General features: G+C 42.9%; 1 protein-coding gene across 2 annotated transcripts; it reads right to left on the minus strand.

Annotated features, from left to right (window-relative positions):
- Positions 1–289: 289 nt before the first annotated feature.
- LOC5516343 lies at positions 290–14,856 on the minus strand. 2 transcript variants are annotated; one of them, XM_032386106.2, is made up of 2 exons: positions 14,680–14,856; positions 290–2,421 (listed from the first exon to the last, which is right to left on the minus strand). In XM_032386106.2, the coding sequence occupies exons 1-2, from the start codon at positions 14,752–14,754 to the stop codon at positions 652–654; spliced, it is 1,845 nt and encodes a 614-aa protein (XP_032241997.2). In that variant the 5' UTR covers positions 14,755–14,856; the 3' UTR covers positions 290–651. The 2 variants fall into 2 exon arrangements, with proteins under 2 accessions (XP_032241997.2, XP_032241996.2); XM_032386105.2 differs by lacking the exon at positions 14,680–14,856 and adding an exon at positions 13,305–14,670.
- Positions 14,857–15,250: the final 394 nt, after the last annotated feature.

The following is a 15,250-nucleotide window of genomic DNA, read 5'->3' on the forward strand; positions in this document are numbered from 1 at the left end:
ATTTCTTATGAAAGAATATTCAAATACTTGGCTTTTTTCATAAGATACCTATGACTGCGCACCCCTCCCCCCTCGGTCAATCCTGGGTACATGCCTGAAGTCGTTGGCAACAAGATGCACACAAAACAATATATTAATATTAATATATATTAATAGTTTATTGACGCGCATGCGATAAGACGCACACAAAACAATATATTAATAGTTTATTGACGCGCATGCGATAAGACGCACACAAAACAATATATTAATAGTATATTGACGCGCATGCGATAAGACGCACACAAAACAATATATTAATAGTTTATTGACGAGCATGCGATAAGGTAGATATCTTAAAATTGTACAACATATAGAAACAGAAAGTTAAGAACATTTTATTACAGTCTTACGAAATTATGATTTACGTTTTCTTTGAGAATGCTTTCTGCATCAAAATGAGAACAAAAAATAAAAGATGAAGGAAAAGTTAAAAAAATACAGTCATCCTGAACTGGCATAGGACTAAAATCATACTTAAAAAAAATCTTGCGTTTAAAATAAAAAAGAAGAGAAATGAAATGCTCCATATTAAAAATCTCAAATTCAATAAATAGAATTAAAATAAATGACGCCACTGCTCCGTGTTTTGTTGCCATGGTGTCCAGTGTTTCAGTTATCATTCGGGCATTTCATACGACTCTGCCAACCACAGCTATCCCGAAGTTCACAGTATGTGGACAGGACTTTATGACATCCCATGATTCCTTTGACGGCACACCGAATGTTCTGGATAAAGCCTCCATGTTTATCGATCCACGTGACGAAGTCTCCATCCGGGATAACAGTGGCCGTGTAGCGCTGCAAGTCGTTATATGTGTAGCCAAACTTCACGTGGTTGTACACTTCGCCTGGACTGGAGAAAGCAACAGCCGGGATTTTCATTTTCGCGCCGATGAACTTGGCGACCCCCCCGCCAAGTGAGTGGCCTACAAGAAGTATTTCCATGCTGGAATTTTTGCTACGGATGTCGCGTATGTAGTCCTCGATAGACTGGAAGTAGAGCTTGGCGCGGTCTGAGGTGAGCAAGTCACCGATCATTCCCGAGCGATAAATGAACGAGCTGATCACACGCTTGGGTAGCCTTTGGATGGGCAGTATCGACGAGACAGCTTGCATTATGAAGATCTCGCCCCACAGCTGAGCATTCTCGAACCAGTCCCCCGTGGTTTTTGTTCCACGAATCCCGATCACGTGAACATTTGAACCTCTCTCGTGCATGTGGTAGAATACTGGCTTGGATGACGTCATTCGCTTTAGTTCCCATCTCAACCCGCGCTCTTTAAAGTACACATTAGCGAGGTAAGAAATCTCGGTCTGGTTTGTCACGATGCGATAGGGAAGTCTCGCAAGATACCCTAGTTCCATTATATTAAAATTCAGCGAGCTCCATCTATTCTGACAAATAAGGTATTTCGGTAATTGGTTGGGGTTTGTAACATTTCGCGGGAAAATTTCCCGCCCTTGGGTGCGCGCGCCATCTGGCCAACTTTCCGCTACTGATTTCGCATCTTTGACATCCGAGGTGACGCCAGAAACACCAGCAATCATCAGAATTAGAAAATAAAAGAACCCAAGTGCGAACATGATCTTCCAGTTAATTAACGAAATCTGCTTTTTGCGCTTGATCTTCTTGCCACGTAACACTAGCCCGACGATGGCGATCATGGCGAAAAGAATGTAGAAGAACGAAAACGCGACAGTGCTCGGGGATGAACCCGTCAGCTGGAATGACACGGGCGTTAGGATAAGGAACACAGCCAGAAGCCCTTCGGATATAAACAGGCCCATCTTCCATGCGAGTGCCAGCTTCTCATAGCGCTTTTCCTTGTAGACGAAAAACATGAGCCCTGCTGAGACCACGGTGGTGAATACGAGTATAACCCACCAAGATGTCTCGAAGGAGTTCTCAAGGAAGCGGATAACGATGGGCCGCTCGGACGCAGTAATCGTGTTAAACACAGTCACCACGATAAGTGTGACCGCGAACAGGACAATCACCGTCAACATCCATGGCTTGGAGGTCTTGTAAAACACTAGGAGTACGACTTCCCAGAATAGAGAGAGGACAACTGACGCAAGAATGATGGTGCATCCGAGAAGAACAAGGAGACATACACTCGCGAGATTTTCGAGGGCCGTGTGCTTGGCGTGTCTGGCGGGTAACTCGTACGTCACTTTCAGCGCGACGTTTAGACTTGAGATGAATGACGTGAGAAAGAAAGTGCAAATGGTAAGAAGGACCGCGAGCCGCGAGATCCCGTGAATTACCGCGAACACTCGCCATCGGCATGTTTTCTTCGTTTCTTCCTCACCATCCTCGAGCCCCGCAACTTCGTGCTGGAACTGCGACGGCCTGCCGGCATCTGTCATGTCAACCGTCTTCAAGAAAACAGAAAAATACGTGAATACCGTGAATGCAGTCTTTGCGCGCAGCTTCCAATGAGCTTCCCGCTTCTGCGCAACAAGGCGCAAAAAAATTACAAATAAGCATCCCCACTCAGAAGTAAGAATGAACGAACGCAAGATAGTGAGATTCGCACTGCAGACATGCTTTACGTCAATTCTACTCCAAAGTGATGTCTAATGCTGGTTAGTAATGAAAAACCATGTTATTCTAAAATACACGCGCCTCCGGGGCTCGAGTTACTCATTTATTCAGGCGGTGGTTACTTCGCGTCGTTTGAAAGGTCGTAGCGCCGTAGGGACAAAGTTACCTAGAGCGAGATTAAGGCAAACACAACTAAAAACAGCAAGGTAGGAATATGTGGCATATTCAACACTAAGGCTAAGTTCAAAAGTCGTATTATTCATGAGCCGTATTCAATGCAAATGAAGATGCAACAATCGACTTCGTTTATTTGCATGCATTTGCATTGAATACGGCTCATGGATAATACGGCGTCTGAACGGCGTCAGTAATCTTCCTGGAATACGGCTCATGGATAATACGGCGTCTGAACGGCGTCAGTAATCTTCCTGGAATACGGCTCATGGATAATACGGCGTCTGAACGGCGTCAGTAATCTTCCTGGAATACGGCTCATGGATAATACGGCGTCTGAACGGCGTCAGTAATCTTCCTGAAATACGGCTCTTGGATAATACGGCGTCTGAACGGCGTCAGTAATCTTCCTGGAATACGGCTCATGGATAATACGGCGTCTGAACGGCGTCAGTAATCTTCCTGGAATACGGCTCATGGATAATCCGGCGTCTGAACGGCGTCAGTAATCTTCCTGGAATACGGCTCATGGATAATACGGCGTGTGAACGGCGTCAGTAATCTTCCTGGAATACGGCTCATGGATAATACGGCGTCTGAACGGCGTCAGTAATCTTCCTGGAATACGGCTCATGGATAATACGGCGTGTGAACGGCGTCAGTAATCTTCCTGGAATACGGCTCATGGATAATACGGCGTCTGAACGGCGTCAGTAATTTTCCTGGAATTGAGCACCTGGACATTTTTATTCGAGTGTTCCAATGGATCGAGAGACACGTAACTTCGAATAAAAAATCCTATTTTGTCAAACATTATGTCCAAATATTATATAACGTTTATAGCAGGGTGCATTAAAAGTCTCTTCCCTAGGTTAAATAGTATTGTAATTGGGTTAATAAAAGTCATTTGAATACAGGCCCTGAGGCACCTGCTTTTAATATACTGGCGAGTGTCTAAGTGACCGGATCAAAACAAATGCCGTTTTCCTGGTTTCTTATCTGAAAACTGCTCATAGAATATAAGTGTTCTCAGTTTTTTCTATAAACAAAGTGCGGAAAAAAATGCAAGGACTACTGTTACCAACTTAAATGAGAAAATTTGACTCTTACACACTGAGTTAAATGTGTTTTACTACAAGAAAAGACAGCGTCATTTGTCTCCAGAGATAATAATAACTGACTAGTCTAATAGAAGTCTCTTAGTTGTGGACCAGGCAAGAGAAACTGTAACACTACATTATTAACTATGATTTTACCATCAAATTAGCGAGTTGTTGACAGTAAATTACCTAAAAAATCTCAGAAGGCACATTTACAGTTCTGACAAATTATGGTAACTTTAAACACAATTAAAACGATGCCGACCGCAATTTAGGACTCGAAAAGAAAAACGTCTTGCAAAAAAACGGCTTGCAATTTGTTTTGGGTTACAACGCGAAGATATACATATTGGCATGTTATACTTGAGTTAAGCACAGACTATCCTATTGTAATGCATTCACCGTTGTTAGCTTCGTACCTGTATTTTCTTGACGAAAACCACATCTCTCTTGCTGCCAGAGAGGTCAAGAGAAAAAAAGTTATACGCAAACTCCCCTAGCTTATCGTTCATGACGTCTTAGTGGCGAGTGTGATGAAACTTCTAGGTGCAGGAGCGTGTTGACGCGAGCTATTAGGTCTTTTAAGAATATTGCTTTCTCGGTTGCTTTTCTCAAGGGACTTGGGTACGCTCACAGAAAAAGAAACAAAACAAACCCCTTTGTTCCACACTTCATTTCAAATTACCAAACAATGTCGTATTACTTTGAGAACGGCGGAAGGACGACGACAACGCGAGCAATAGATTTATCCGTGTGGCAAAGGGAAAATTTAATTGCGTGCGCCGAGATCTTGCCGCGCTTCGCTCTGTCGCTTTCCCAAGGAGATGGGGCGCCATTATCTTTACATGAAAAAAAAGGACAGTACTTGGTGAAAAAATTGAATTGATATGGTCTCAAAAGCAACATACAATTGCGTTTTAAAATCGAGCTCGTCCCATGATAGACAAGGCTAATGATCCCTAATGATAGACAAGGCTATTGAATGAAGTTTTCCATATCCAAAGAATTAAAAAAAAACAGGTGCAATAAACCCCCCCCCCCCCTCCCCGGGGGGATACTCCCTTATATGGGCTATACGGGGACGTGCCGCTGGTCAGGGTATGGTTTTTGAACTCTCTGTCCTAAACAGGGTATACATTTCAGGCCTATTTGGCCTGAACAGGGTATACATTTCAGGCCTCTCTGTCCTCAACAGGGTATACATTTCAGGCCTCTCTGTCCTGAACAGGGTATACATTTCAGGCCTCTCTGTCCTGAACAGGGTATACATCTCAGGCCTGTCTGTCCTGAACAGGGTATACATTTCAGGCCTCTCTGTCCTGAACAGGGTATACATTTCAGGCCTCACTGTCCTGAACAGGGTATACATTTCAGGCTTCACTGTCCTGAACAGGGTATACATTTCAGGCCTCTCTGTCCTGAACAGGGTATACATTTCAGGCCTCTCTGTCCTGAACAGGGTATACATTTCATGCCTCTCTGTCCTGAACAGGGTATACATTTCAGGCCTCTCTGACCTGAACAGGGTATACATTTCAGGCCTCTCTGTCCAAAACAGGGTATACATTTCAGGCCTCTCTGTCCTGAACAGGGTATACATTTCAGGCTTCTCTGTTCTTAACAGGGTATACATTTCAGGCCTCTCTGTCCTGAATAGGGTATACATTTCAGGCCTCTCTGTCCTGAACAGGGTATACATTTCAGGCTTCTCTGTCCTCAACAGGGTATACATTTCAGGCCTCTCTGTCATGAACAGGGTGAGTTGAACAGGGTATACATTTCAGACCTCCCTGTCCTTATCAGGGTATACATTTCAGGCCTCTCTGTCCTGAACAGGGTATACATTTCAGGCCTGTCTGTCCTGAACAGGGTATACATTTCAGGCCTCTGTCCTGAACAGGGTATACATTTCAGGCCTCACTGTCCTGAACAGGGTATACATTTCAGGCCTCACTGTCCTGAACAGGGTATACATTTCAGGCCTCTCTGTCCTGAACAGGGTATACATTTCAGGCCTCTCTGTCCTGAACAGGGTATACATTTCAGGCCTCTCTGACCTGAACAGGGTATACATTTCAGGCCTCTCTGTCCAAAACAGGGTATACATTTCAGGCCTCTCTGTCCTGAACAGGGTATACATTTCAGGCTTCTCTGTCCTCAACAGGGTATACATTTCAGGCTTCTCTTGCCTGAACAGGGTATACATTTCAGGCCTCTCTGTCCTCAACAGGGTATACATTTCAGGCCTCTCTGTCCTCAACAGGGTATACATTTCAGGCCTCTCTGTCCTCAACAGGGTATACATTTCAGGCCTCTCTGTCCTAAACAGGGTATACATTTCAGGCCTCTCTGTCCTGAACAGGGTATACATTTCAGGCTTCTCTGTCCTCAACAGGGTATACATTTCAGGCCTCTCTGTCATGAACAGGGTGAGTTGAACAGGGTATACATTTCAGACCTCCCTGTCCTTATCAGGGTATACATTTCAGGCCTCTCTGTCCTGAACAGGGTATACATTTCAGGCCTCTCTGTCCAAAACAGGGTATACATTTCAGGCCTCTCTGTCCTGAACAGGGTATACATTTCAGGCTTCTCTGTTCTTAACAGGGTATACATTTCAGGCCTCTCTGTCCTGAATAGGGTATACATTTCAGGCCTCTCTGTCCTGAACAGGGTATACATTTCAGGCTTCTCTGTCCTCAACAGGGTATACATTTCAGGCCTCTCTGTCATGAACAGGGTGAGTTGAACAGGGTATACATTTCAGACCTCCCTGTCCTTATCAGGGTATACATTTCAGGCCTCTCTGTCCTGAACAGGGTATACATTTCAGGCCTGTCTGTCCTGAACAGGGTATACATTTCAGGCCTCTGTCCTGAACAGGGTATACATTTCAGGCCTCACTGTCCTGAACAGGGTATACATTTCAGGCCTCACTGTCCTGAACAGGGTATACATTTCAGGCCTCTCTGTCGTGAACAGGGTATACATTTCAGGCCTCTCTGTCCTGAACAGGGTATACATTTCAGGCCTCTCTGACCTGAACAGGGTATACATTTCAGGCCTCTCTGTCCAAAACAGGGTATACATTTCAGGCCTCTCTGTCCTGAACAGGGTATACATTTCAGGCTTCTCTGTCCTCAACAGGGTATACATTTCAGGCTTCTCTTGCCTGAACAGGGTATACATTTCAGGCCTCTCTGTCCTCAACAGGGTATACATTTCAGGCCTCTCTGTCCTCAACAGGGAATACATTTCAGGCCTCTCTGTCCTCAACAGGGTATACATTTCAGGCCTCTCTGTCCTAAACAGGGTATACATTTCAGGCCTCTCTGTCCTGAACAGGGTATACATTTCAGGCTTCTCTGTCCTCAACAGGGTATACATTTCAGGCCTCTCTGTCATGAACAGGGTGAGTTGAACAGGGTATACATTTCAGACCTCCCGTCCTTATCAGGGTATACATTTCAGGCCTCTCTGACCTCAACAGGGTATACATTTCAGGCCTCTCTGTCCTGAACAGGGTATACATTTCAGGCTTCTCTGTCCTCAACAGGGTATAAATTTCAGGCCTCTCTGTCATGAACAGGGTGAGTTGAACAGGGTATACATCTCAGGCCTCTCTGTCCTGAACAGGGTATACATTTCAGGCCTCTCTGTCCTGAACAGGGTATACATTTCAGACCTCCCTGTCCTTATCAGGGTATACATTTCAGGCCTCTCTGTCCTGAACAGGGTATACATTTCAGGCCTCTCTGTCCTGAACAGGGTATACATTTCAGGCCTCTCTGTCCTAAACAGGGTATACATTTCAGGCCTCTCTGTCCAAAACAGGGTATATATTTCAGGCCTCTCTGTCCAAAACAGGGTATACATTTCAGGCCTCTCTGTCATGAACAGGGTATACATTTCAGACCTCCCTGTCCTTATCAGGGTATACATTTCAGGCCTCTCTGTCCTCAACAGGGTATACATTTCAGGCTTCTCTGTCCTCAACAGGGTATACATTTCAGGCCTCTCTGTCATGAACAGGGTATACATTTCAGACCTCCCTGTCCTTATCAGGGTATACATTTCAGGCCTCTCTGTCCTCAACAGGGTATACATTTCAGGCTTCTCTGTCCTCAACAGGGTATACATTTCAGGCTTCTCTGTCCTCAACAGGGTATACATTTCAGGCCTCTCTGTCATGAACAGGGTGAGTTGAACAGGGTATACATTTCAGACCTCCTGTCCTTATCAGGGTATACATTTCAGGCCTCTCTGTCCTGAACAGGGTATACATTTCAGGCCTCTCTGTCCTGAACAGGGTATACATTTCAGGCCTCTCTGTCCTAAACAGGGTATACATTTCAGGCCTCTCTGTCCTGAACAGGGTATACATTTCAGGCCTCTCTGTCCTAAACAGGGTATATATTTCAGGCCTCTCTGTCCTAAACAGGGTATACATTTCAGGCCTCTCTGTCCTGAACAGGGTATACATTTCAGACCTCCCTGTCCTTATCAGGGTATACATTTCAGGCCTCTCTGCCCTGAACAGGGTATACATTTCAGGCCTCTCTGTCCTCAACAGGGTATATATTTCAGGCCTCTCTGTCCTCAACAGGGTATACATTTCAGGCCTCTCTGTCCTGAACAGGGTATACATTTCAGGCCTCTCTGTCCTAAACAGGGTATATATTTCAGGCCTCTCTGTTCTAAACAGGGTATATATTTCAGGCCTCTCTGCCCTGAACAGGGTATACATTTCAGGCCTCTCTGTCCTAAACAGGGTATACATTTCAGGCCTCTCTGTCCTGAACAGGGTATATATTTCAGGCCTCTCTGTCCTAAACAGGGTATATATTTCAGGCCTCTCTGTCCTAAACAGGGTATATATTTCAGGCCTCTCTGTCCTGAACAGGGTATACATTTCAGGCCTCTCTGCCCTGAACAGGGTATACATTTCAGGCCTCTCTGTCCTGAACAGGGTATACATTTCAGACATCCCTGTCCTTATCAGGGTATACATTTCAGGCCTCTCTGCCCTGAACAGGGTATACATTTCAGGCCTCTCTGTCCTCAACACGGTATATATTTCAGGCCTCTCTGTCCTCAACAGGGTATACATTTCAGGCCTCTCTGTCATGAACAGGGTATACATTTCAGGCCTCTCTGTCCTAAACAGGGTATATATTTCAGGCCTCTCTGTCCTGAACAGGGTATACATTTCAGGCTTCTCTGTCCTCAACAGGGTATAAATTTCAGGCCTCTCTGTCATGAACAGGGTGAGTTGAACAGGGTATACATCTCAGGCCTCTCTGTCCTGAACAGGGTATACATTTCAGGCCTCTCTGTCCTGAACAGGGTATACATTTCAGACCTCCCTGTCCTTATCAGGGTATACATTTCAGGCCTCTCTGTCCTGAACAGGGTATACATTTCAGGCCTCTCTGTCCTGAACAGGGTATACATTTCAGGCCTCTCTGTCCTAAACAGGGTATACATTTCAGGCCTCTCTGTCCAAAACAGGGTATATATTTCAGGCCTCTCTGTCCAAAACAGGGTATACATTTCAGGCCTCTCTGTCATGAACAGGGTATACATTTCAGACCTCCCTGTCCTTATCAGGGTATACATTTCAGGCCTCTCTGTCCTCAACAGGGTATACATTTCAGGCTTCTCTGTCCTCAACAGGGTATACATTTCAGGCCTCTCTGTCATGAACAGGGTATACATTTCAGACCTCCCTGTCCTTATCAGGGTATACATTTCAGGCCTCTCTGTCCTCAACAGGGTATACATTTCAGGCTTCTCTGTCCTCAACAGGGTATACATTTCAGGCTTCTCTGTCCTCAACAGGGTATACATTTCAGGCCTCTCTGTCATGAACAGGGTGAGTTGAACAGGGTATACATTTCAGACCTCCTGTCCTTATCAGGGTATACATTTCAGGCCTCTCTGTCCTGAACAGGGTATACATTTCAGGCCTCTCTGTCCTGAACAGGGTATACATTTCAGGCCTCTCTGTCCTAAACAGGGTATACATTTCAGGCCTCTCTGTCCTGAACAGGGTATACATTTCAGGCCTCTCTGTCCTAAACAGGGTATATATTTCAGGCCTCTCTGTCCTAAACAGGGTATACATTTCAGGCCTCTCTGTCCTGAACAGGGTATACATTTCAGACCTCCCTGTCCTTATCAGGGTATACATTTCAGGCCTCTCTGCCCTGAACAGGGTATACATTTCAGGCCTCTCTGTCCTCAACAGGGTATATATTTCAGGCCTCTCTGTCCTCAACAGGGTATACATTTCAGGCCTCTCTGTCCTGAACAGGGTATACATTTCAGGCCTCTCTGTCCTAAACAGGGTATATATTTCAGGCCTCTCTGTTTTAAACAGGGTATATATTTCAGGCCTCTCTGCCCTGAACAGGGTATACATTTCAGGCCTCTCTGTCCTAAACAGGGTATACATTTCAGGCCTCTCTGTCCTGAACAGGGTATATATTTCAGGCCTCTCTGTCCTAAACAGGGTATATATTTCAGGCCTCTCTGTCCTAAACAGGGTATATATTTCAGGCCTCTCTGTCCTGAACAGGGTATACATTTCAGGCCTCTCTGCCCTGAACAGGGTATACATTTCAGGCCTCTCTGTCCTGAACAGGGTATACATTTCAGACATCCCTGTCCTTATCAGGGTATACATTTCAGGCCTCTCTGCCCTGAACAGGGTATACATTTCAGGCCTCTCTGTCCTCAACACGGTATATATTTCAGGCCTCTCTGTCCTCAACAGGGTATACATTTCAGGCCTCTCTGTCATGAACAGGGTATACATTTCAGGCCTCTCTGTCCTAAACAGGGTATATATTTCAGGCCTCTCTGTTCTAAACAGGGTATATATTTCAGGCCTCTCTGCCCTGAACAGGGTATACATTTCAGGCCTCTCTGTCCTAAACAGGGTATACATTTCAGGCCTCTCTGTCCTGAACAGGGTATATATTTCAGGCCTCTCTGTCCTAAACAGGGTATATATTTCAGGCCTCTCTGTCCTAAACAGGGTATATATTTCAGGCCTCTCTGTCCTGAACAGGGTATACATTTCAGGCCTCTCTGCCCTGAACAGGGTATACATTTAAGGCCTCTCTGCCCTGAACAGGGTATACATTTAAGGCCTCTCTGCCCTGAACAGGGTACATCATTTTAAGCAAGGCTGCCCTTAACCCTATTCAGACCGGGGGGGGGGGGGGGGGGGGGGGGGCTTTTCAGGTCCCCATTACCTTTGATCTGTAATAATTTTTGAACTAGTAGGGCTAGAGCATTGAAATTTGATGACTTTTCCTAAAATTTATCTGGGATCAGTTTGGTGTTAACAAAAGTTTGATATGTGTACCCGGGTAACCATAGCAACCCAGTTTTGAGACAAAGTTTTAATGAAAATTAGGCAAAACGCTTTAAGTCGTTAAGATCAACTATTTATACGACGTGCTAAACGTAAATTCATGTCATATAAACGTTTTATACCAAGTTTTGAAAAAAAAAACAATAAAAATTTACATCTCTATTTTATGGGGAGGGGTGTTTTTTGTCAATTTTTGACCTTCCCGAAATAGTGCTTGTAAAAATAGCAAAAAAACATTCATATCCACCTGAAATCATTAATATAACTTGAAACGGAGATTAAATATTGTCAAAAAGCTTTAGATTTTGCTACCCAGTTTTTATTGATTAAAATAAATAACTTTCATTAAATCAAAGATGGCGGATCCAAGATGACGGATGCTGATGTCACATAATTAGCTAAAATCGCTGATTTTTTTTAAAACTAACATCTAAATTTGGCAAAATCCTTTTAAAATTCCTCTATTGAAAATTGAAAGTAGAAGAAAAACATTTTTTGAAAATATATTTAAATTATTACTTTAATTAAGAGTCCATTCGCAAACTTATGCTATATTAAAGGTACCATGCCAATCAACGGCGTCACAGATGTCATATATTGTTGTCATAGAAACAGTGTCACTAATAATATATGTAAACTGCAAGAAAATAAGATTATCGAAAAAAGACATACAGAAATACATTTCTTTAAAAAAACCCAGAAATATTGCCCTTTTCTACTTACTTAGGTGACGTCATCGTGACTTTTTTTTTAAGAATATCGGTCGCTTATTGAATAAAAACTTATTATGATAACTTATTTGGATTCTGGATGTTCTTTGCAAAGGTTTCGAAAAATAGGCTAATTATAACCATGTTAACAGGGTACCGATTTGGTTGCCTTGCTTGCTCGCACGTGCTAACTGGGTGCCTGGTTCTGCGATCGATTTTGCGATAAAAGACAGCATTTTTCTAAGTAATTGGAGTTTAATGCTTGATGGGACGTGTTTTAAGGATGTGTTTTTACCCAAAAAATAAGGTATAAACTAATTAAGTGTGTAAGGAATATATTATTTTCCTTATATGGAAGTGACCGCGTTTGGGAAAAACGACAATTTTTGCCTAAATGTTCTTAATATGCATTTTTATTTGTCCTAAACAGGGTCCTAAAAAAGGGAGGTGTTGTCCTAAACAGGGTATGGTTTTTCAGAATTTTTGTAATAAACAGGGTCAGGTTTCAAAACCCCCAGCGGCACCCCTATACCCAAACATAGGCTGAGTACCCCCCCCCCCCCAGGGAATAAAATAGCTCAGTGCTTTGCGCACCTAGTGATCAGAGGTGTACCCTGGTTCCAGAACATCGACCGCGTTCCCCGAACGTCTCGCTAAGCTCGCTGGCCACTAAATAGAGAAACCTTCGAGGCTCTGGAACCAAAATAACAGAGGTGCCGTACAGGATGCACGAGAAGTGAGCATGATGCATGATGGGAAGCCTAGACCAAGTGTCAAAGGGAACGCGGTCCGGGCAAAACGAAGCTATAAATGAACCCTTGAGTACATTGCTCATTCTCGCATGGTGGGGGATGCGGTATTACACTTTCTATTTTATGGGAAAATTCTGCCAAAGAAATTTTGTCTAGTGAAAATAGAATGTCTCGCAGAATTGATGCATTATTGATTCAAAACATAATTGATATATGTCCATATGTTATACAGAACACAAGAAAATTTTAAATACTAGAAAAGCAGTACTCCTTGTTTTTTCATTTTCGAAGGCCTGGGAGTTTCTTGCCAATCAATTAAATTATAGATCCTCACAAATGAATTCACTTATCAAAACCAAAGGTTGCGAGGTCGCGGATGCAATTTGTTCGAAGCAATAACAAACAAACGCTCCGAGAATCAGTACATTTACCGCTGGCGTGGTGTGGTGTCACTAGGAGTTGTATATTACGACAGGCTTAAACTTGCGTTGTATAAAACTCCTATAGTGTTTAAGTGCATTTTCGTATATAATATACTTCTTTTGTAAAAAAAACCTCAAACGATAGTCTCAATCGAGCCAAACGTTCACCTACCTTATTCAGCGTGTACTCATTCTGCCTATCTATTTGCCTTTGTGACAAGGACAAAAATTCGGTGAGATTTAACTGCACTGCATGTCCACTCTTTTTAAAGTGGTCAAAACGAGACATGTAGAGTCCGGTTTAAAGGTAATTACGCGTTGAGGTGAATGGAGAGAGCAGCTTTGAGGGAATACGGATCGGCTTTTCAAGGACGGAGGTAATGATTAACTTTGAGTGCAAACAATGTCAATTTTTTAATCTTAGTCATTTTCGTGTCACTCATTTGATAATTCTACAAGTGAACAAAGACAAACACTAGACAAGGATGGCAAAGAGTCTATTTATCACTAAAGGAACGAACTTGATAGAGACCTCATTAGTTCTTAAATTAAATTATTTTTTATTATTAATATACACCTATTTCAACTAAGGTTGCACCGGAGAATCGAGAGTCGTAAGCCCGCAGTCGTTCATGGGTAATATGAGCTGAATCCATGTCCTATTTTTTTATCATACCATAGTTGCCATCCTCGGGCCGTACCCTTAAAAATAAGCGCCTTACCTAACAAGAATAGGAATAGGCGGATCCCCCGCATAAGTGCATGGATTTCCTAGTGGCAACCTTATCTGAAATAAGAGTACTATATTCGATGTGTTCGATTGACTAAAATATTAAAGTAGATGTGTTGTTGTTTGCGTGTTTTTTCCAACACAACCATCAGCGAATACAAGCCACCCCCCTCCTTGTACAAACCGGAAGCGTACCATACTCTTACAAATTTATTGGTCCATGTACTATTCTGTATAAGACACCAATTAACGAATGTCTGTCTGTCTGTCTGTCTGTGTTAAAGCTCCTTGCTCGCAACGCAGGGGTTATATTGTAATTGTGCTTTTCACAGAAACAATTCATTACCCTTTTGCATTTGTTATGTTGATCAGATCGTTGTTATACTTGAATGGTTCTGTATTGGCCGCACAATATAGCTCTTATACATTCAGAGTAATAGCAAATTCCCTCAATTCCTAATTCGCCAAATCTATTCATCACCTTTACAACAAGATTTAACGACATTCTAATTAGGCTGAATTTCTGAGTGTGAGGTGGCATGCGAAAAAAAAAAAACACGCGATATCAAAAGGCGATGGGATCAATGACTACATTATCAAGTTTTCACAATAATGATACGCTAGAGAAGGGGACCTTCCCATATCCCTGAATTTGTAGCGACAAATTATCACTTAGAAAGGCTAGCAGATCTAATCAATGATAAATCTTATAAATTTCCTTTTGATTGCAAAGTCAACACTCTACTGCACCATCAAGTTTATTATCATTGCTTCAGCGTTTGTTTGGTTTTCGTATTCACCAGGCGTATTCACTTACCTCGTACATAAAGCTATTCCTGATCAACTCCTCTCGAGTGAGATACTCTTTGCATCTCGTCTTAAAGCGATTCATGGCTGCTTAATATTAGACGAAACTGAGGAAGGTATAAAGAAGTCTTTCTTTTGTTCCGCACTTCCCTCTGCCGCGAAGAATATTCGGTCTAACGGATGCTAATTAGCAGCTTTTGCGAATTCATCCAATTGTATGATAACAGCTCCTTGCGCTTATAGCACACCGCAGTGACCACATATCAGAACAAAATTAATTAGTGTGACGTATATATTTTCACAAATTTGATATTAATTTCAACATTTATACATGACGCTTTTTATGCAAGGAGTAATGCCATTGTCCTTTGCGGCTCGTAATAAAAATAAGGGAAAAGCAAAAAATGTAATTGCAAAATAAAAAAAATAGTTATACTTTTCTTCGAAATTGTGAAATGGATTAAAATCCAAGTGCAAAAACCAAGTCAAAAAACCTTCACGTGATACTTCGTGTGTTTCTTGTACTAGAGCGCGTGTAATTTTTAGAACACAGCATATACACATATAAAAAAACGTCTGAG

This window comes from Nematostella vectensis, chromosome 1 (assembly GCF_932526225.1).
Source record: "Nematostella vectensis chromosome 1, jaNemVect1.1, whole genome shotgun sequence".
In the NCBI taxonomy this organism is placed as follows: domain Eukaryota; kingdom Metazoa; phylum Cnidaria; class Anthozoa; order Actiniaria; family Edwardsiidae; genus Nematostella; species Nematostella vectensis.

Coding starts and splice junctions, on each gene's coding strand:
- LOC5516343 (XM_032386105.2), bottom strand. CDS start 13,421: ATGTCTCGTTTTGACCACTTTAAAAAGAGTGGACATGCAGTGCAGTTA. Junction 2,422..13,304: donor ATGAGTACACGCTGAATAAG/GTAGGTGAACGT, acceptor GTTTTCTTGAAG/ACGGTTGACATGACAGATGC.